This window comes from Podarcis bocagei, assembly GCF_964188305.1.
Source record: "Podarcis bocagei genome assembly, chromosome: 5".
In the NCBI taxonomy this organism is placed as follows: domain Eukaryota; kingdom Metazoa; phylum Chordata; class Lepidosauria; order Squamata; family Lacertidae; genus Podarcis; species Podarcis bocagei.
The window spans coordinates 68,202,467-68,222,964 of NC_138129.1; the positions used below are offsets into that span (position 1 = coordinate 68,202,467).

General features: G+C 42.2%; 1 protein-coding gene and 1 long non-coding RNA gene across 2 annotated transcripts in view; both read right to left on the reverse strand.

Moving 5' to 3' along the window:
* SLC44A5 (solute carrier family 44 member 5) overlaps window positions 1–8,268 on the reverse strand; it is a 174,309-nt gene extending 166,041 nt beyond the window's left edge. Inside the window, exon 1 of the mRNA XM_081193759.1 lies at window positions 7,731–8,268. Coding sequence (XP_081049885.1) covers window positions 7,731–7,767 — 37 coding nt within the window. The 5' untranslated portion in view covers window positions 7,768–8,268. The remainder of the gene's footprint in view (window positions 1–7,730) is intronic.
* Window positions 8,269–10,693: 2,425 nt separating this feature from the next.
* On the reverse strand, window positions 10,694–20,456 carry LOC308587724. The gene is made up of 3 exons (XR_014008520.1): window positions 18,590–20,456; window positions 14,221–14,393; window positions 10,694–10,776 (listed from the first exon to the last, which is right to left on the reverse strand). It is a non-coding gene; the product is annotated as an uncharacterized lncRNA (long non-coding RNA).
* Window positions 20,457–20,498: the final 42 nt, after the last annotated feature.

A 20,498-nucleotide genomic window follows, 5' to 3' on the forward strand; every position in this document is an offset into this window, starting at 1 on the left:
AAGTATTTGCACAATTAAAATCATAACAAGCATCCTAAAGCACAAACAAGATAATAATGTTAGCAAAACTGCACATAACCAGTCATTGTACCAAAGGCTCAAGTTTATATATAAAAATGTAAATATAACAGTATTTCCTATTTTATATGCATCAATATAAAAGGTAAAGGTAAAGGTAAAGGTACCCCTGCCCGTACGGGCCAGTCTTGACAGACTCTAGGGTTGTGCGCTCATCTCACTCTATAGGCCGGGAGCCAGCGCTGTCCGCAGACACTTCCGGGTCACGTGGCCAGTGTGACAAGCTGCATCTGGCGAGCCAGCGCAACACACGGAACTCCGTTTACCTTCCCGCTAGTAAGCGGTCCCTATTTATCTACTTGCACCCGGGGGTGCTTTCGAACTGCTAGGTTGGCAGGCGATGGGACCGAACGATGGGAGCGCACCCCGCCGTGGGGATTCGAACTGCCAACCAAGCAATTGGCAAGTCCTAGGTGCTGAGGTTTTACCCACAGCGCCACCCGCGTCCCTATGCATCAATATATATACAGTTTATTGTATGCAAATATTCTATCTAAGATTATTAAACATGCAATACAAAAATGATACATGCCTTAAAACTCCCTACATACATATTTATAGAATATCTTAAGATAGTTTCTATCTGCATAATGCTTTGCTGAAGTCCTTACTATTTAGGTTAAACAACTCTAAAATACATATTTACAATATGACTATAATATATCCAAAATGTCATTGCATCTTGTTGTATCTCATTTTGCACACTTATAGGAGGGATTTCTGTATCTGGTCCTTTCAATATAGCCTTTCAGTTTAACAATGAGAAAAAGAATAATCCAGCAGCCAAATCCTGCTTGGCATAATTCCCAGCTGACATGAATAGGATGCAAAACCTTAACAAATTGAAAAGTAAGCCAAGAGAAGCTGTGAATATACGCATATTTCATGATGAACATGTTTATTTGTCTACGTAATATATAAAATTGCTCAACAAGTTTTAAATGTGGTTACGCTTTGAGCTATACATAGTACATCAGATACGTACAAAAAGTAAACACACAACGTTAGCCACAATTAGGATTTTTCAAATGTGAAAGTATTTTATTGAAGCTCAACATGAGAAACACATAGAACTATGTGGCAAAGAAGTAAATACTGTGAAGGTGTCCCCATTACAAGTGAGGTCCCAATGACTTCTCACATACCAGTTGGTAATAAACAAATTGTGATCAGTGGGCAACCAAGGCTACAGATCCTCACATTCCTGCCTATAATTTCCAGAGTAAAAAGTAATAAAATTACAGACTAATAGTCATAAACTATTGATGAGGAGGGAAATAAGCAAAATGAATAGTTTACATACATGTAAACGAAAAGCAACCATTTTGCAGTGGAACCACTCTGTGGTGGTTTCAGTTTTGCTTGGATAACACCTGGGGAGTGCTCTTCAGCCCTGTGGAGCCTTCAGTGTGGGTTTAATTTAAATGCTGTTTAACATCTACATGAAACAACTGAGTGGGGTCATCTGGAGTTTTGGAATACATTGTCAGCAACACGCTGGTGACACGCAGCTCTATTTGTCTATCTCTCCTTTACATCTGCAGGTGAGGCAATGGATGTGCTGGACTGCTGTATTTCCTCAGTAATTGACTGGATGAGAGCCAACAAACTGAAACTCAATCCAGATAAGACCAAGTCACTGTTACTGGTTCCCTAGACTGGATGGATGGGAGGGTTGCTTGCTCTTGATGGGGTTACACTTCCTCTGAAGGAGAGGGTTACACAGCTTGCAGGTATTTCTGGATCCTTCGCTGTTGTTTGAGACTTAGGTAGCCTCGGTGGCGCAGAATGCCTTCCATCAGCTTTGGCTGGGGGCCCAGCTGAACCCCTATCTTGACAGGGATAGCCAAACTTATACATACTATGCTCTAGTAAACTCTAGGATAGATTATTGCAACATGTTATTATGTAGGGCTGCCTCTGAAGACAGTTCAGAAACTTCAGCTGGTGCAGAATTTGGAGGCCAGGTTCAGACCCTCCAAGTGTCCCTATTTTCCAGGGACATCCATGATTTAGGAAAGCCTTCCCAGTTTCTGATTTGATCCCGGAATGTCCAACTTTTCCTTAGGATGTCCCTATTTTCATTAGAGAAATGTTGGAGGGTATGGAGGTTGCTCACTGGTGCAAGATGAATTAAGTGTATAATGCCAATCCTGACATGACTGCATTAACTGCCAGTTATTATTGACCCGTAAAGCCTTAAACCACTCAGGACCACAATTCAGGACCACATATTTAAACTATGCGCAAGGTGGTTATTGTTTTTATGGTATGTATTTTTGTGCTTTTATATTGTAATCCTCTGTGTGATCTTCAGATGAAGGACAGTATAGAAATTTAATTTAATAATAAGAATAAGAATATCATTAGAATTTTGCAAGCTCCAATGAAATAACCCATTTTCTTTCCCATTTTCTAATTCAGGACTGGAGCTGAGAGGCTAAGTTGCTTACAGTAATTCTCAGCTGGGTTTTGCACCAATACATCCATTTCTATTTCCAACAGTTCACCTATTGATTTACAAATTACTCACATGCCATTTTTATTTCAGAAAAGAGATCTTAACAAAAAGTGTATTTCTATATTTCATGGATCTTCTTCCCTTTCAAATGTATTCTGCTGTGAAAGAGGCTTATAAAGAGTTTTAGGTCATGTTTAAATGCATTGTACCAAACAACTGTGGCACCAACTGTACCACCAGTTAAATGTACCACGCATCTATGGTACAATTGCTTGATGATAAGAGAGAATAGAAGATAGAACTAAAGGGAATCAGTCTGATGTCATGGTACCAATTATTGACCAGCTATAAATAAGCACAAATGTTCTCTAGATTTTCTTGGCTCATGAAATTAGGGTGGCCTAAATTTGTATAAATGATCAACAGTCAGTTCTGTATTTGCAACTAGAAACTGATCAGAAGTCAACATGGCATACATGTAAGATTAAGAAGTAGTATTACTGTCATCATCAACAACAATGTGATTCATATGCTCAGCAAATGGCAAGATCATTTTGCTGATGTAATTCCAATCATGGCCAGCCAAGGCCAGAGCAAGTGTGTGTCAGCTTAAATCAGTTTAGTCCCAATACATTGGTTAGAATAATTCATTTTGAATAGCTTGTAGATTGAGGTCTGCTTTTATTCTTTTACTTCTCACAAATCTTCCCTTTGAAAGTATCATGAAATATTTATTTTTTGTACCTTCTGAAAAGACGTGTCAGCTATTCAGATTATTTAAGTGCTGGGAACTATTTCCAAAATTTTATGTACACACTAAGAAAAAAAGCAGTGTAAGAAATTGCCCTGCGTGGTCCTAAGTAACTGCATTTTATAATATACAAAAAGCAGCCTGTAATTACACTGATAGATTTCTCCCTACAGTGCCAGCTGTATAAACTTTGCTTTGACAGAGGCTTATTTCTTTTTCATTGAGTTAGTACAACAGTTTACATCTAAGGGACATTAAAAAGTTGCAAGGTATGATACATGGGAAACTAGTTATGTTCTATTGATTAAAGAATGTAGGGAAGGGGGGCATTTATTATAGACATTTATTAGGGGAAAGTAACTGGTAAAGGGATATAACTTAGATAAGAGAGTTCAAACAGCTTTACCTCATCTATTTCATTTTAATCCCACAGTTTTGAAGAAGTGGGGCAGCAAAAGCAAAGTCAGAGCAAACATGACTTTTTAAAGTTTAAATGTGCTGAATGTGGATATCCCTTGCAATGAAAAGGATCCGTGGAAGGGTTTTCTACTGATGAATGAACACTAATTTGTGAATTAGGAAGCTGTGGGGAGGGGGGGGACACTTCCACTGAACAGTAGGAATCTGTACTTCCCTGTGTATTCCATCCACACAACCAGGAAACAATATCTGAAATAAGATATATAGTGTTATGAGTTTGGGCAGTGAGAGTAGGCTGTACGCAGAGACCCTTCTAACCCCTGGATCCAGAAAGTGTGAAAATATAAACCAGGCTGGTTTCTGGATTAGATGATCACCTGGGTGATGGAGCATTAAGGGAAACAAAGTGAAAGGGGCTCTGTGCAAGACAGCAAATGGGTGTGCCCCCCCCTTTCAGTTAGTTAGAAGGACAAAGCCAGAGTTGAGGTCTAGAAGCAAAGCAGCAAGCTGGGAATAGCCTTCAATCCAAGGTTACAACTACTGGAGAAACAAGACCCTTTTTGGGTGTTAATGCTGTGAACCCCTCCACCATAGGCTCAAATTGTATGTTTGTGTAAATAAACCATATATCATAAAGACACCACAGACTCTGCTGTGCCTTGTTCTGAAGGAAACACAAACTGTGTGTAAGCACCTAGAACCCCTGTAATCTCGCACCACTTTGGAGACTGGGGTGGTGAGTGACACGGGTGTTAGAAGTTTTAACACTTGCTGGATCAGGGTTCGAAGGGTCTTTGAATATGGCCTACTCACACACACCCAAACTCACAACAATATCATAGTGTAAACAACATGCTTCGGGTTTATCAAAGTCTTCTTCTGTGCAGCTTTAATAGCCATTAGTGCAAAGGGTCTGGGACAAAAGAACCTAAGAAAACCCCTGCTTGATTAGGTCAAATGCTCATCTAGCCCAGGATCCTATTCTCACAGTGGCCAATCAGATTCCTTTGGGAAGTCAGCAAGCAGGACCTGTGCACAGAAGCACTCTTCCCACTTCTGATTCTCAGCTATCTAAAGGGGCTTCAATCAAGTTATAGCGATGAGATTCATTAGTTATTGTAACAAATATAAAAAGCATGTTTTTAATGCCTGAACTTTTTAGCTGGTAAAAACAACAAATGGTTTCAAATGGCTTGACTCTTAAACTCTGTTGAACAGCCAACCATTAACATGGTTTGCTTTTCCTTTGCAATAATCCAGAACTTTGCATGCTATAGCAATAATATGGGAAGCTACTTGAAATATTTCAAATTTAAAAAAACACCAAAACCATTCCCTTCTGAACTCCATTGCAGAGAAAGGGTTAAAATTGCTAGATAGCTGGTATAATCTAATTGGGATTCCAATGCTCTCAGATGTTTGTCAAGACATTACTACTACCCAGTTCCAAGCCATGTTTTAATTCAGCATTCATCAGTTTCCTCTGGAAAAGGCCTTCAGCTTTTCCTCTATTATTTTCTTTGTAGCCTTGGAAACCACCTGAAAACACACTGTGGAGCAAAATTTCAAATTGCTGCTGTGGAATTTGAGAGAAATTGGATGTGATTTATTTTTCAGAAGATGAGGCTGAGGAAAAGCACTATTGGTCTCATCCACACAATCCCCTGGAGACCGTCTTTGCATGAAGGGAAAGTCCCTAATTTGCTGAGGATCTGAAACCCATCCGCCACCCTCACTGGTTTAGCCAGACAGTTAAAGCTGTTCCCAGGGTGTGGCTGCTGTTGGGTTCTGACAGTTTCCAGAAGCCACAGGTGACAGCTGAGTGCAGGGTGGGGGACCAAAGGTGGACAAACTACCCCAGAAGAGGTACTACCTTTCCCCCAACACCCCATACATCCCAGTAGTTTTGTAAGTTTGCATAATTCATCAGATCTCATGGCTTGTCCTACACAAAAGGAGGCAATAAGATTTGAATGAACATTGTTTGTTATGGGTTGTATGGTACGCCATCAGATAGTCACACTGACACAACACTTTTTAGCTGTCACACAGAAGATGTAAAGTAACAACCACCACATTCTTGTGACTCAGTTCTCACTTCTGGTACGTCTATAGCTGTGTGATCACACCACATTTTAAAGTTTGTTTCTCAGTTCAGATATCTGCTATTCCTTAGCATATTTTAACAGCTTCATATAAAACATGGACATATCGGTTTCCCCACTGCAGTAAACCAAAATGTACTGTCCCTGTGTTAAATTAAATGTGCTAAGCCCAAGGGTAAACATATTTCAGAAGATACTTTTTGGGAGGGAACTGAGTTTGGTTGGTTGGTTGGTGTTGAGCTGGAAAAGGGATGTGAAAGGGGAAAAAACGGTTTCAGTAGCTTTCATATGTTTTAAATTGGAATTTTATTAGATTTTGAAAGTACTAGTCTATTACTGTAGACACAAATGGCTTAGCTGCTCTGCAAAACATCGAAGCCTCCAAATGGCATGGGATGCATAGAAAAATGCTCCAACTCTACATTATCTAACTCCAGATCCTTATAGGTTTACTTATTCCCTCTTATACACCACAACACACACCATATTAACAGCACTCACCTATAGCCATTTTTTTTTTTAAATTTGGACACAGAAACAGCAGTCACAAATGGGGTTATTTATTTATCACTACACCACAACAGCCTACAGTCTCTAGTTCTACATCTCCATTACAGGCATTCCAAGTCCTTAAAACACAGACCAAATTGTGCATCCTTGATTCATTGGGTCCCCTCGAAAATAATCACCAGTGCACGCCATATATTTAATGAACAATTAAAGCTCATTATTTCCCTCAAATAATCCTGGGAACTGTAGTTTACCCCTCAGGGATTTATGGTTCCTAGCACCCTTAACAAACTACAGTCCCCAGCATTCTTTGTGCTTTAAATGTACACAGTTTAGACATGACATCCCTCCCCGACCCCACTGCAACTCTTGAGTCTAGTCTTTCCGGCTCCACACTAAGCCCTTACAGTTCAGCCTCAGCACCACATTTCTCAGCCTAACCTTTTATTCAAATCCCTCCTGCTCCTGCTGATACATCCACCCCACAAATCCAACACCCCAGATTCCCAAGTCGGAAGCATCCCTCCAAATAGTCCTATTCTCCTAAACCCAACCCTGACACCGTATTCTCACCATATCTGCCTCCAAATCTCTCGTCCTTAACTCCTGGCGCAACAGGAGAAACCACTTCCCGCCTCCCTCCCCAAACCGAGGAAGCAGAGTTGTAGGTCCAGCATCACCACCATCATTTCCTCCTCTTCCTCTTCTGGCTGCACACAAATATAAATAAATAAATGTTGCCACGGTGCTAATTTAAACCCCCTTTTCATCGGGTGGTGTGGGGGGGGGGAGAGGTGACTGACAAGCCCCAGCTGCCCACACCAAATCTCCTCGGCCGAAGCTCCCCAGTGCCTCCTACCCTATTTCCTGCCCCATCCCCCCCATCCCCGTTTCACCCCTCCCCAAATGTCTCCCTTCGCACCTCGTGGCCACAAGGAGCAGTGCTCGGTCCTCCCCCGGGAGGGAAGACAAAGCGGCGGCGGCGGCGGTGCACCTGCCGGCTGCCCCCCCCCCCGCTCCTCTCTTCCCGGTTACACGACCGTGAGGGAAGCGGCAGCGCAGCGGCTTTTGCCCCGGACTTGCCGCCTTTCGCCGTCGCTCCGCCAGCCTCAGTCAGCCCCAACTTTCCGACCTCCTCAAGGGCGCAGCAACAAGCCGCGCTCGCCTGAGTGAGGAAGGGAGAGAGAGGGGGGGGGGACGCTCAGAAACGCGGAGGCGACCGAGGGACCTGCCCGGGTCCCTCCGCTCGCCAAAGGCAAACAAACTCCGGCGGCAGCGGGGCTGCGCGCGCCAAAACAGGCCGAAATGAAACCCAGGAGCAGCCGGCCCGAAGTGGGCTGCGTCGCGGCGCCCGCCCCTCACTCTGCGTTGCCGCCGCCGCCCGAGCACCCCTCGCCTCACTCACCGTAAGGAGAGGCAGCGGCGTCCCCCTTCCTAGCCATGGTCGCCCGCCGTCTTTCGGCTTCGTGGAGCCTGGAGCCCGGGCGCCTCTCTCCGCGCGCTGCTCAGCGTGTTCTTTGTTGCTGTGATGGCATGAGAGCAGGCAGGCAGGCAGCCGCAGGCGGGCTCTGAAGAAGCAGAAGCAGCAGCAGAAGCGGCGGGAGCTACCGAGCGCTGGGTCGGTTGTTGTTTCCCCCCCTCCTCGCGCCCCGAGAGCGACCCCCCCCCCGCTCGTCGCTCCTGCGCTGGTTAAGGCAGAGGGGCTGCAGCAGGTAAACACTGAGGCGAGCTGTGAGGCGGCGGCGGTAGCAGCAGCACAGCTGCAGTTGCTGAATGCCTTCCCGGCCTTCCCATGCACGCGGGGAGGGAGGGGGCACGTGGGACTGCCCCCCGCGCCTCAGCCCGCCCCGCCATCCATATGCAGCGAGCCAGAGCCCCCCGAGGGCGCCAATGAGCCCGCCCACCGGCCAGAGTGGCTCGCCAACTTCAGGCCCGAGGGGCTTCTTCTGGGAAGCCTAACTTTGGCCACGCAGGGGCGTCTGTGCTTAAGGGGACAGTCAAAGGAGCGTTTACTCTTCTCCCTCCCCCCCCCCACTTGTTGGAGAGAGGCGTTGTGGAGTTTCGACTTTCCCGTACCGTCTATTATTATTATTATTATTAGATAGTAGAAAAGCTCTTCAGGCACGCGAATGTCAGCAGCCCGGGAATGGGGGAAATCCTCAATGACTAGGATGTCTACATTTTAGGGCAAGATTTGCCTCTGCGGGGTGGTCCTTTCCCCACATGCAAAGTTGCCCTTGGAAAGTTTGCTCTCGGTTTTCTAGGCTCCCGTGGAGCTGTCCTTTCCTCCCGTGCTGATGGAGGAGTTTCGCTGCACGCCAGGGATGGATCAGCTTAGGCCTCGTGTTCGCAGCCTTGGAGAATCCTCCTTCAAAGCTTGTCGATGCAGTCGATCTGAAGGCTTCATTGCATTAATTTTTTTAAAAAAAGATTTTGTATTTTAAGATTGTGATGAGGAATAGAGAGGGGTGGCAGAGTGCATAAACCCATTAGTCCTACTCAGAGGAGACCCACTAAAATCTATGGGCAAATTACTTAACTCCATTGATTTTAATGGGTCTGCTCTGACTAAAGTTGGGTGTCGCCCTGTAGGTACATTTATAAGGTGCAGGAATTTCATCTCGGCTGCACTGGGACATAAGTCTCAGGACCACTTATGAAGAACAGAGAAGACTCAAATCAAGGTGCTGGTTACTTGCATTACTTGTAGTCTTTCTGGGTATGCATGTAAAAGAATCCATAATACGGTAAATGGTTTCAGTGACCCCGCACTATGCAACAAGTAAAATGAAAGTTTTCATTAATATTAACCTATAAATATTTTATTTGAGCAAACTCTAATTCCAAAGGTCTTTTTGAGCCACGCCAAGCTATATGTTCAAAGTAAAAGTAAAAAAATATATATTAAAAATGCCTCCCTTGCATCTGTTGAGCCAGATTCTGATTATCTGCCATTTTGTCAGGATTATTTGACAATGTGGGCAATGGTTGAGCTGTCAGTAGGCCATTCAGCATGGTTTAAGGCAGGGGTAGGCAACCTAAGGCCCGGGGGCCAGATGTGGCCCAATTGCCTTCTCAGTCCGACCCATGGACGGTCTGGGAATCAGCGTGTTTTTACATGAGTAGAATTTGTCCTTTTATTTAAAATGCATCTCTGGGTTATTTGTGGGGCCTGTCTGGTGTTTTTACATGAGTAGAATGTGTGCTTTTACAGTGGTACCTCGGGTTAAGTACTTAATTCGTTCCGGAGGTCCGTAATTAACCTGAAACTGTTCTTAGCCTGAAGCACCACTTTAGCTAATGGGGCCTCCTGCTGCTGCCGCACCGCCGGAGCACGATTTCTGTTCTCATCCTGAAGCAAAATTCTTAACCTGAAGCACTATTTGTGGGTTAGCAGAGTCTGTAACCTGAAGCGTAGGTAACCCGAGATACCACTGTATTTAAAATGCATCTCTGGGTTATTTGTGGGACATAGGAATTCGTTCATATTTTTTTTCCAAAATATAGTCCGGCCCACCACATAGTCTGAGGGATGGTGGACCGGCCCACAACTGGAAAAGGTTGCTGACCCCTGGTTTAAGGTGATGATACAACAGCCCTATGCGTGTGTGATGGGAAAACTGTTGAATCTCTTCCACATATAATGTTCAACTGTCCCCTACATAGCATAGCCAGGACTAAATTCCTGGGCCCTGCTTTACTGCGCTTGGTTAGCAGGCCTGTTGAGTCACACGCCGCACTGCTTTTGCAGGATACAGATCCTTCTGTTACTCTGCAGGTGGCGAGATTCCTGAATGCGGTTATCTCACATGCAAAAACCACCAAAAAACAACAACAACATCAAAATCTAATCGGACAGTTATGATGAGAGTGCATGTCGGATCTCGTCTTCAGTTTTCCTTTTTCTGTGAACCGTCCCTTGGAGCTCTCCGGGCCACATCCTGTTATTTGGCTTTGCCCAATGACCCACCCTTGCATCGCAGTGTTCACCTTCTGTTGTCAGATATTTCGGTTTTTAAGCCTTTGTGCTTTTTTATGTTTGTACATATTTTATGGGCTAATAGCCGTAAATAAATAAATGAAATGAATGAAACAGCCCTGGTTCTGGTTTATGTCTGGATGGAAGGCTGCCTGGGAACTGTATCCATGTTACCTTAAGGGGGAAAGGAAGGGGAAATGGGATTTCAGCAAATATATTTTAATGGTATTGAGTCTTTTATTTTTCACAAGTTGCTCTTCTTAATCAAAATACCAATATATTTTATGGCAAAGAACTCTCACTAGAATAATGTGTTTTATTTTATTGCAATTTATATTACAACTTAATCAGAACTGGTTTGAGTGTGATGAATCTGGCTTCCAGGGTCTCCCCAGATCTATGCTCTTGGCAAATGATTAAGGTCACATTTAATATATGCTGATCTCCCAGAAGCATTGGCTAGTCTTCACCTCTACAGAATTCCAGGGGGGAAAGCAGAACCGGTAAAGCTCTTTTTAACATAGATGTGTGATATATATAGAGAGAAGAAACCTATTGTATGTGGAATTATGAAAGGTGAGCTAAGAAAAGGGTGAATGTTTGCCTTGGTTGTTTCCCCCCAATAAAAGCAGTTCAGCCAGGAACTGCCTCTCTCAGAGCTGATTCACACAAGTGTGATAATGGGGGCTACTATCCAATTAAAAATGTTTAGTTGATCATTAGCTCTATAACTTAAGTAATCAATTACATTTAAATACAGTATGTTTACATATTACAAAAATGGTGCCTTTTGGAGGTATGATCATTTACAATTTAATAAACCGTTACCTAAACAGAGGTAACATTCACTCCCTAATTTACAGAGATATGCAAGGACTGATGCAAACAAGTAAAGTGATTCCTTAACTTTCAGCACTACTTATTAAAATTGCCCTTTACAAATGAAAGGTTGGGCTGATTAGCAATTAAGCAAATTACAAGTTGTACCCCAACTAATAGTTGATTGCTTATTGCTTAGATTAGATGTATTGTGTTGGAGAGTATGATATTTTTACAACTGCATAACAAATGATAAAAGCAAATGGGACCTATAACAACATGTTGCAGTAGAGTGTTCCTCAACAGTATTTCAGCCAATCAGCTAGCCAGATCTTCCTTCAGACTCCTCCTTTCCATTCCTCCCCCTCCCCCCTGGATTTTCTGTGCCACTTCAACAAGTGCATTCTGTGTCCACTGAAGATGCTCATTTTTCATTAGGCTGTGCTGTTTTGCAGATTTTTTGTTTGTTTTTTTTGCCTCCTTAGATTTCCCCACCTTTAGGTTTCCTAAGTATGCTGTTACCTCATTTTCAGTAGCTCCGTTTTGACTGCATGAGTGTAGCAGGGTTAGATGAGGACCTGGAAGACCAGAGTTCCAATCTCCACTAAGCTCACTGGATGACTTGGGGAGCCAGTCAAGCCTCTCAGTCGACCCTACGTCACAGGGTTGTTGAGAATAAAATAGGGAGGAGCGGGAGAACCATGTGTACCACCTTGTGATCTTTGGAGAAAAGGTGAAATATAAATTTACCGTAATTTTAAATATAATTCAGTCCTGAGCTCTCTGTTAGTACATGTGATGATATTATGTCTATGTGGTGATATATGTGCAATTTGTGAGACTTGAAAATGGACAGAAATTGAAAGGTATGGAGTAACAGCAGATACTTTATCCATGTTCATCACCAGGGGAAGGTTCTGAGAGTTTCAGAGAACGATGTTTCAGACAGGTAATAACCACTTGAAGCTGCATTCACCACATTAAGCATGTGTGAATTTATCCCATGGTGAGTTGGAAGGTAGAATATTGCCACCGTTGATCTAATCATCTTGAACATGAATCTCTTAATATGCTTGTAGGTGTAAAGGATTATTGGTTTAGGAAAATACAAATTTCCCTTATTTGGAGTAAGGTTATTGCTCCATCTAACTGGATTTCCTCCAACATGAATAAAAGGCAGCCTCTGTTGTACAAAGCATAGAATTAACTTGGAAATAACTTAGAATAATAGAACTGTAGAAGGGACCGCAAGGCTCATCTAGTCCAACTCCCTGCAATGCAGGAATCTGTTTGCCCAGTGTAGGGCTCAAACCTACGACCCTGAAATTAAGACCTTGCTGTACTGCACATATGAATCTAAGACTCTGCATGTCACAAGTGAGAAAATGTGTCCTGATATACATTTTAAAATGTATAAGTATTTGTGTGGATAATTGTTAGAAATCTGTGCCATCTCCTGCCACAGTGCCCTCTACTGTTGCTTCACAATTTGGCAACTACGTACGAAAAAAAGAAGCAACAACAGACAACTTAAACAAAAATATACAGTTAATATATAAAATAGAGTTTTATATGTAACAGTTACCTTAATGCAAAGTTTTATATATATACAAAAACATTTCATTTTCCTTCTGACACGCCCTCCCTCTCAGCCTCCGGGTTCACACAAACTCTCAGCTTACCCACAAAAGTATCACGACAATAAGAGTTCCCGCAAACAATGGATTTAAGAAACACTGTCTGGAACTCTGTGCACATGAGCCAGACAAACTGCATTGTGATAACCATGTACAAACACAGGAAGTTGCCTTATACTGAGTCAGACCATTAATCCATCTAGAGCAGAATTGTTAACCCTAACTAGCAGTGACCCTCTGGGGTTTCAGGCAGGAGTCCTTCCCAGTCTTGCCTGGAGGTGTCAGAGATTGAACCTGGGTCCTTCCCAACTTAAGAAGAAAAAAATAAAATAACAGGTATAACTTACAAAAACACATTAAACAGGCAGTGCAAATAAACCACACAGACAGAGCACCTTTTAGTGCAGAATGCACCTCTTGTGAATGTGGCTAACATGCAGTATGAAAGCAGAATTACATTCAACTGAATGTTCAAAGTTGTGACTAGCCAGGTTCACACACAGTGCTAAATCGGTCTAGTGTAAATGTGCATGAACTAACTGCAATATCTTGTTATTTCAGAATCTGTGGTTAGTGTTAGTGTTAAATTTGGTTTGTTGAAGCAAAAGCTTCCAATGTCCTTATGGCAGTACCGGCGGGTGTGCAGCGCATAAACCAAACTGTGGCTTAGAGTTGCATGTCAATGCAGCTATTATTGTTACAGATAGGTAGCCGTGTTGGTCTGCCATAGTCAAAATAAAAAATTCCTTCCAGTAGCACCTTAAAGACCAACTAAGTTAGTTCTTGGTATGAGCTTTCGTGTGCATGCACACTTCTTCAGATACACTGAAACAGAAGTTGCCAGATCCCTCTATATAGTGAGAAGGTGGGGAGGGGTATTACTCAGAAGGGTGGTGGGAATGGGAGATTGGCAGATAGCTCAGATAGCTGAGATAGCTGGCAGATAGCTGAGGCTCATCTCAGCTATCTGCCAATCTCCCATTCCCACCACCCTTCTGAGTAATACCCCTCCCCACCTTCTCACTATATAGAAGGGTCTGGCAACTTCTGTTTCAGTATATCTGAAGAAGTGTGCATGCACACGAAAGCTCATACCTAGAACTAACTTAGTTGGTCTTTAAGGTGCTACTGGAAGGAATTTTTTATTTCAGCTATTATTGGTTTTCCATTTATTTACCAATATCAATTTGTTCAACATCAATTTGAATCTGTATATTTTTCAAATTCCAAAATAAAAACCAACAAAAATGGAATGTCCATATGTTAAAAACATAGAATGAAACTCAACATTCCTATACAGTACTACTATACAGTAGGAGTATCTTCTACTATTGGAGAACGACATCCAAAGAGCTATGTGTAGCAGGTCTGAAAATATCAAGTGTTTTTAATTGAAATAATAGTTCTGTTTCTTCTTCTCTTTCATCCCTTTCTTCAAAGTATATGCTACAAAGTCTCACCTTCCAATATATATTGGTCCTTTCTGAAGATAAGGAAATCAACATGCTCTGCACTCCAATGTTGTTTATTTTTCATTGCCAGCAAATTCAAACAAATGTTGTTTTATAATAACAAGCAAGATACAAACACCGTTCATTCCTGGAGTGCAAACACAAAGCAATGTTTGAATCATCTAAGGACAAAAATAAAAGGAAACTTGAAAATGATTTTAAGCCATGCAGTGAATTACTTTCAAATTCCAATCAAAGACAAACACACGAGTTGTATATAAGATCTTTCCAGTTAATTAAAACTAGTTTAGAACTGTAATCAAGACGGGCGGGGGAGAAGTATAAATATTTTTTTAGATAAAAGAAAGGGGGGGGAGGGAGAATGTAGGTACCAGCCCACCCAAAACCCGAAGTCGTGGCACATGGTTTGTGAATACAAAACATGCACTATAAAACAGAACTGTGTTGAATTTAATACCTGAACTTGTCAATGTATGTTTTCCGTTCACTGATCCCCCAAAGAGTTGCAAAACCTTTTATTTGTCACATATTCCTATACACTGTATGCTTAAAAAGGCCCACTTTGCTTTCTTTATGTGCATCTCTTCAGTTCAGCATTCTCCTTTTCCAGTGATTCCCAAACTCCCCCTGCCCATGGACCTCTTGAAATTGCTATATTTCTTGGTGGATCACATAATGATTTTGCTGCCTGTTGTAGCAATTACAATGTACCATGCTAGATACTGTATGGTTTTTAAATTTTTTTGTATGTCTTATTTCTTATAATGAATTCTATTGTATTGTAGTTTGAATTCCACAAAATTCAGGTTGTAAGTGTTCTTCGCAAACATGTGGAGAAGCTGGTAAAATGTGGACTGGACAAGGTAACTGTTAGGTGGATTTGTCGCTGGTTGACTGGCTGAACCCAAAGAGTACTAACTACTGGTTCCTCATTATCCTAGAAAAAAGTGACAAAGTGGGGTGCCACAGGATTCTGTCCTGGGCCCGTTGTTGTCCAACATCTTTACAAATGACTTTTAAGAGGGACTTGAGGTGATGCTCATCACATCTGCATATGACACCAAACTAGCAGGCATAGTTATAATGTTGCAGAAGACAGAACTGGGATTCAAAATGACATTCTCAAATGGGGCCAGTTCTGGGCACCAGAACTGAAGAAGGATACTGACAAGCTGGAACATGTGCAGAGGAGAGAAACCAAGATGATTAAGGAAACCAAGGCTTATGAGGAACAGTTGAGGGAGTTGGGTATGTTTGGCCTAGATATGAGGAGACTGAGAGGAGATATGATATCTAAAGATGGCGCAAGCTTGTAAAATGGGCTCAGGACATTGGGTACAACATTATGTTCGAAGACTGGGAAAGGTTATGGACCACCGGTATGAAATTTACGGCATGTAATGCTTTGAAAGAAAATATTATGAAAATGATATATAGGTGGTACATGACCCCAGTCAAGCTGGCCAAGATATATCACTTGTCTGATAATAAATGTTGGAAATGTAAGGAGGCTGAAGGGACATTCTTTCACCTTTGGTGGACTTGTCCAAAAGTGAAGGCCTTCTGGGAAATGATTTATAATGAGTTAAAAAAGGTGTTTAAGTACACCTTCCCTAAGAAACAAGAGGCCTTTCTCCTGGGCATTGTTGGCCAAAAGGTGTTAAAGAAGGATAGAACGTTTTTTATGTATGCAACTACAGCAGCAAGAATTCTTATTGCAAAATATTGGAAGACTCAAGATTTACCCACACTGGAAGAGTGGCAAACGCAATTGATGGACTACATGGAATTGGCTGAGATGACTGCCAGGATCCGAGATTTGGGAGAAGAAGCAATGGAGGAGGACTGGAAAAAATTTAAGGACTATCTGCAAAAATTCTATAAGTTATATGAATCATAAGAATTCGCATGATTTGGAAAGGTTAGCTCTTGCAATGAGAGTGGATGATATATGAAACTAAGCAATATTAATGAAAGGTCTAATGTTTAAATGTTTAAAATAACATTATATTGGTTTTTGGAGTCAATTAATTAAGTAATTTAAACTTAAAAAGCAATTAGCTGAAAGTACAAAAGAAACGCATGAAACAAGGTTATAATTTGCTGATACTTTTATTGTTAAGAATGCACGGTGAGGGAGATGTGGGGAAGTCCGGTAGAAGAATGAAAAAAAGTTTTGAAATGATTCATCTTTCTTTCTTTTCTTTTCTTGATGTTCTTATGTCTTTGTATATCTGACTGTGTATCTTTATCTGGAAAAAATGCAATAAAAATGTTGTTTTTTTAAAAAATAAAATAAAGATGGCGCAAGCTTGTTTTCTCCTGCTCTGGAAGGTAGGACCCGAACCGATGGCTTCAATTTACGAGAAAGGAGATTCCAACTAAACATCAGGAATAACTTTCTGAAAGTAAAAGCTGTCAGGGGAACAGAATCCTTCATTGGTTTTTATGCAGAAGTTGGCTAGCTGCCTGTCATGGGTGAGATTCCTACATTGCAGAGGATTGAACTAGATGACCCCCAGGTCCTTTCCAACTCTACAATTCTGTGATTCTATGAATGAAAAAGTTGGATGCTGACTGCTCAGGGGTCCCATAACTAGTTATCATGTCAGAGTCTCATTTATTATCAGAATTAACCAGACAAATTGCTCCACCAACTAAGAATGGCCATGTACCACTACCCACAGAACTGAGAAACAGTTTTCCATCTGTCAATCCTTTCCATGTACAGGACATGTGAGTTTTCCCATGCTGAATCAAATTAAGCCACAGGCCCTTCCTGTTTTGCAACCGTACACTCCTCAGAACCCAAAGACTTTGATTTCCCAGAAGCTTAGGGTAGACCCCTTGAAATTTATTTATATAGGTGGGCCTACTATGAATATGACTTGAGCTGCAGTCCTAACCCCATTTACTTGAGAGAAAGCCCCAGTGAATTCAATAGGCCTTACTTCTGAAGAGATGTGGTTAGTCAGAGATTGTGAAGAACCATGTGATGGTGTGATATAAATAATTACCTGGTTAATTACAATCCTATTAGTTTTTAAAACAATTTTATTACAATTATATGTTGATAAAGTGTCTTATTAGAAAGTTGCCCATATCTTAACTTTAGAAATCTTTTTGTTCAATTTTTAAACTAACAGATTTCTAGTGATTAACAATAATTTAGTGGCATACAGTTTAGTAATGTTTCATAATATCAACACTTAATTAATAAAAAATATTATACAAACTTAATAGTAATAACTGCAATAAACATTTAGCACAAAATAACTCATTAAATATTAAGAGAAATAATGAATCTGTAATGCAAGTGTCTAAATAAATGAAAAACTGCTCTTTTTGTAATATATTATCCTTATTTTACAATGTTTACTTGCTAATTTATACAACCTGGCAACAACCAACAAGCCTCTACTATTCATTAGAATAATAAAGGGGATTTCTTCTGTATTAATGAAACTGTGAAAGTAATATATATTCCAAACTGCAGGGAGAAAATGTCTCATAAGACAAATTATAAAACAAAGGTACAGCAGGATTGCTAGTAAATGTAGCCAGTGCTCAATCAGAAAAACTACTATGGATCCATTGTATGGATTCCAGAAAGATTTGAGATTAGGAATGCCTTTGTGCCATTTTATTTTTAAATTATAACAATATTATACTAAATTTACAGAACAATTCTACATTTACATTTCTGTGATTGTAGGTGGTAGATCCATCACAGTTACATTCACGTAACATCTCCTGCATCCAATCCATCCCCAGTTCAGGACAGGAGGGGAAAACCACATGAAACTCAGGGTGGGAGATGAGGAAAGTGATTTTCATTTGATCTCTTCCCCCTGCATTGGCGTCAATGGAATTACGTACACGAGGTCCTGTTGTAGTGTAGATTTCCACTGTGTGGGCATGTTTGTGAAATGAGCAGATCTGTATTTCTAGTGTTATCATCAGTCTGCTGCTACATCCTAATGCTACTCAAATGATGAGCCAGTGAGTTTGTTTCATAAGTAAATATGTTCCTCAATACCAGTCTACTGCATTATTCGGCATACGTCTGCACTCCCTACGCTTCTAATCCAAAGCAAAGTCTGGAAATTGTATTTGTATTCCCTGCTCCGTGATATTAAACTACTGATCCTAGTTATACAACTTTGTTAAAATGTCCAAGTTGTATGAATGAAATCAGTTGTTTCTCTTGGAAGAATGGAAGAGTTTACTTGTGTTCCCTGGCATTGCCTCAGAGTTTCTGGCTTATCTCTTCTCCATGTCCAACCTGGCTCTTTTGTCCAGTCATTACTTGGCCTGATTACTGTGCCCCATATAGATGTTCTCTATAGTTTCCTACCTTTTTTCCCATTTGACTATCCTTCACCTCACTATTGCATCACTTTTCCTCCATTGACACCCTTCCTGTCTTTTTGCCTTCACCACATATGACTCAATGGAGATTCACTCGTTTGTGTACTCAAATTCGCTTGCATCATTCACTCTTGCATCCTGACAAGCACAAGTGAGACATTTGGATTGACTTTAGTTTTTAAAATCCCAGAAGGAAGTATTTAAGTCACACAATTACTGCTTTGTCCCTAGAGGGTATTTGTGTAACTTTAAATAGATGTCTTGTTATTTCATTACCAAATGTCTGTTTTGAGCTGGCCCTTTCCATCATGTCAATGAAATGTTTCTAGACATGGCTCAGTAAAGATAGGCTAGGTAAAGACATTTCTGCCGTAACTTGGCAAAACAGCATGTTTTCCCGAAGCTCTCTAGAATGTCCTATGTGATTTTAGCAAGTTGCTTAGAGCAGGGATACAAAAATCTGAGGGCTTCTGAATGTTGTTGGATTTCAGTGCCTATCAGATGCAGCCAACATAGCCAATGGTCAACAACACTGGCAGGGCTACAGGATTGTCATTCCTGCGGACGTGGGTGACATTGTGGTCTAAACTACTGAGCCTTTGGGGCTTGCCGACTGGAAGGTTGGCAGTTCGAATCCATGCAACGGAGTGAGCTCCCATTGCATCTGTGTCAACCTAGCTGTTCAAAAGCATACCAACGCGTGTAGATAAAAAGGTACCACTGCAGTGGGAAGGTAGACTGCATTTCCGTGCGCTCTGGCACTCGCCACTGTGTCCCTTTGCACCAGAAGCAGTTTAGTCATGCTGGCCACTTGACCCGGAAAGCTGTCTGCAGACAAACACCAGCTCCCTTGGCCTGAAGCAAGATGAGACTTAACTGTCCAGGGGTCGTTTACCTTACATTCCTGATTTCAAGATTACTTGATCCAAACAGAAGTGTTGTCTCATTTCTTCAGGTTGGAAGTTTGGGTGAAACTCAGCTTGCTGAGAAGAGTTTATATAGGCTTAAAACAGACAGAGCAAGAAACCTGCAGATACTTAAGACCAGGCATCCCCAACCTTTGGCCCTCCAGATGTTTTGGACTACAATTCCCATCATCCCTGACCACTGGTCCTGTTAGCTAGGGATCATGGGAGTTGTAGGCCAAAACATCTGGAGGGGCGCAGGTTGGGGATGCCTGCTTAAGACTATTCCCCATACCTTTGACCTCTTTACTGACCTCCTCATCTCTTTCAGTAGACAAGCAGAGAGAATTTTCCTAAGTGGGGCAGAGTTCTCACTGCTGCGCCACCCAGAGGAGCAAAAACCAAGTTAAACAAGGGAAGCGTGTGTGGCAGTCATCCCACATGTTGCATGTGCCCACAGGCTGGTACAGCGGTGGGGTCCCATTGCCCCCAGAAAGGGATCGAGCAAGCGGGCAGAGGTTGTGATGCCAGGCCTGATTTCCCCACCACGTGTATTACCCAGAGAGTGAGCAAACAGACGAAAATGTGTTTCGCTGGCATTGCTATGAAGCTCTTCATAGCAGGAGCCAGCTCCTAGGGGGCCGTGGTCCCTTCGCCCCCCATAGAATTTTGGAGGGGGCCGCCCCCCACCCCAAAAGTTGATACATATTGCCATTCAGATAGGGTGGGTGCGCCCCATCGTATGATCGATTATGCGGGGCGGGGCTTACTTGTCCCCCTACAATATTTTATTGTCACCCTCCTGAAGCCCTTTTTCAGTGCCCAAATCACAAGTAGTCACCACCAATGGCCTGGCTTTGCCGTGCAATGAGCCGCCACCTCTGCCCACTGGCTGCGTGGCAAGGCGGATTGGGGCCCCGGCGAAAGTGAGAGAGACGCTTTCCCCCCCCCCCGCCCCACAAAAAAATCTCCGTTGTTGTCACCGGCGGC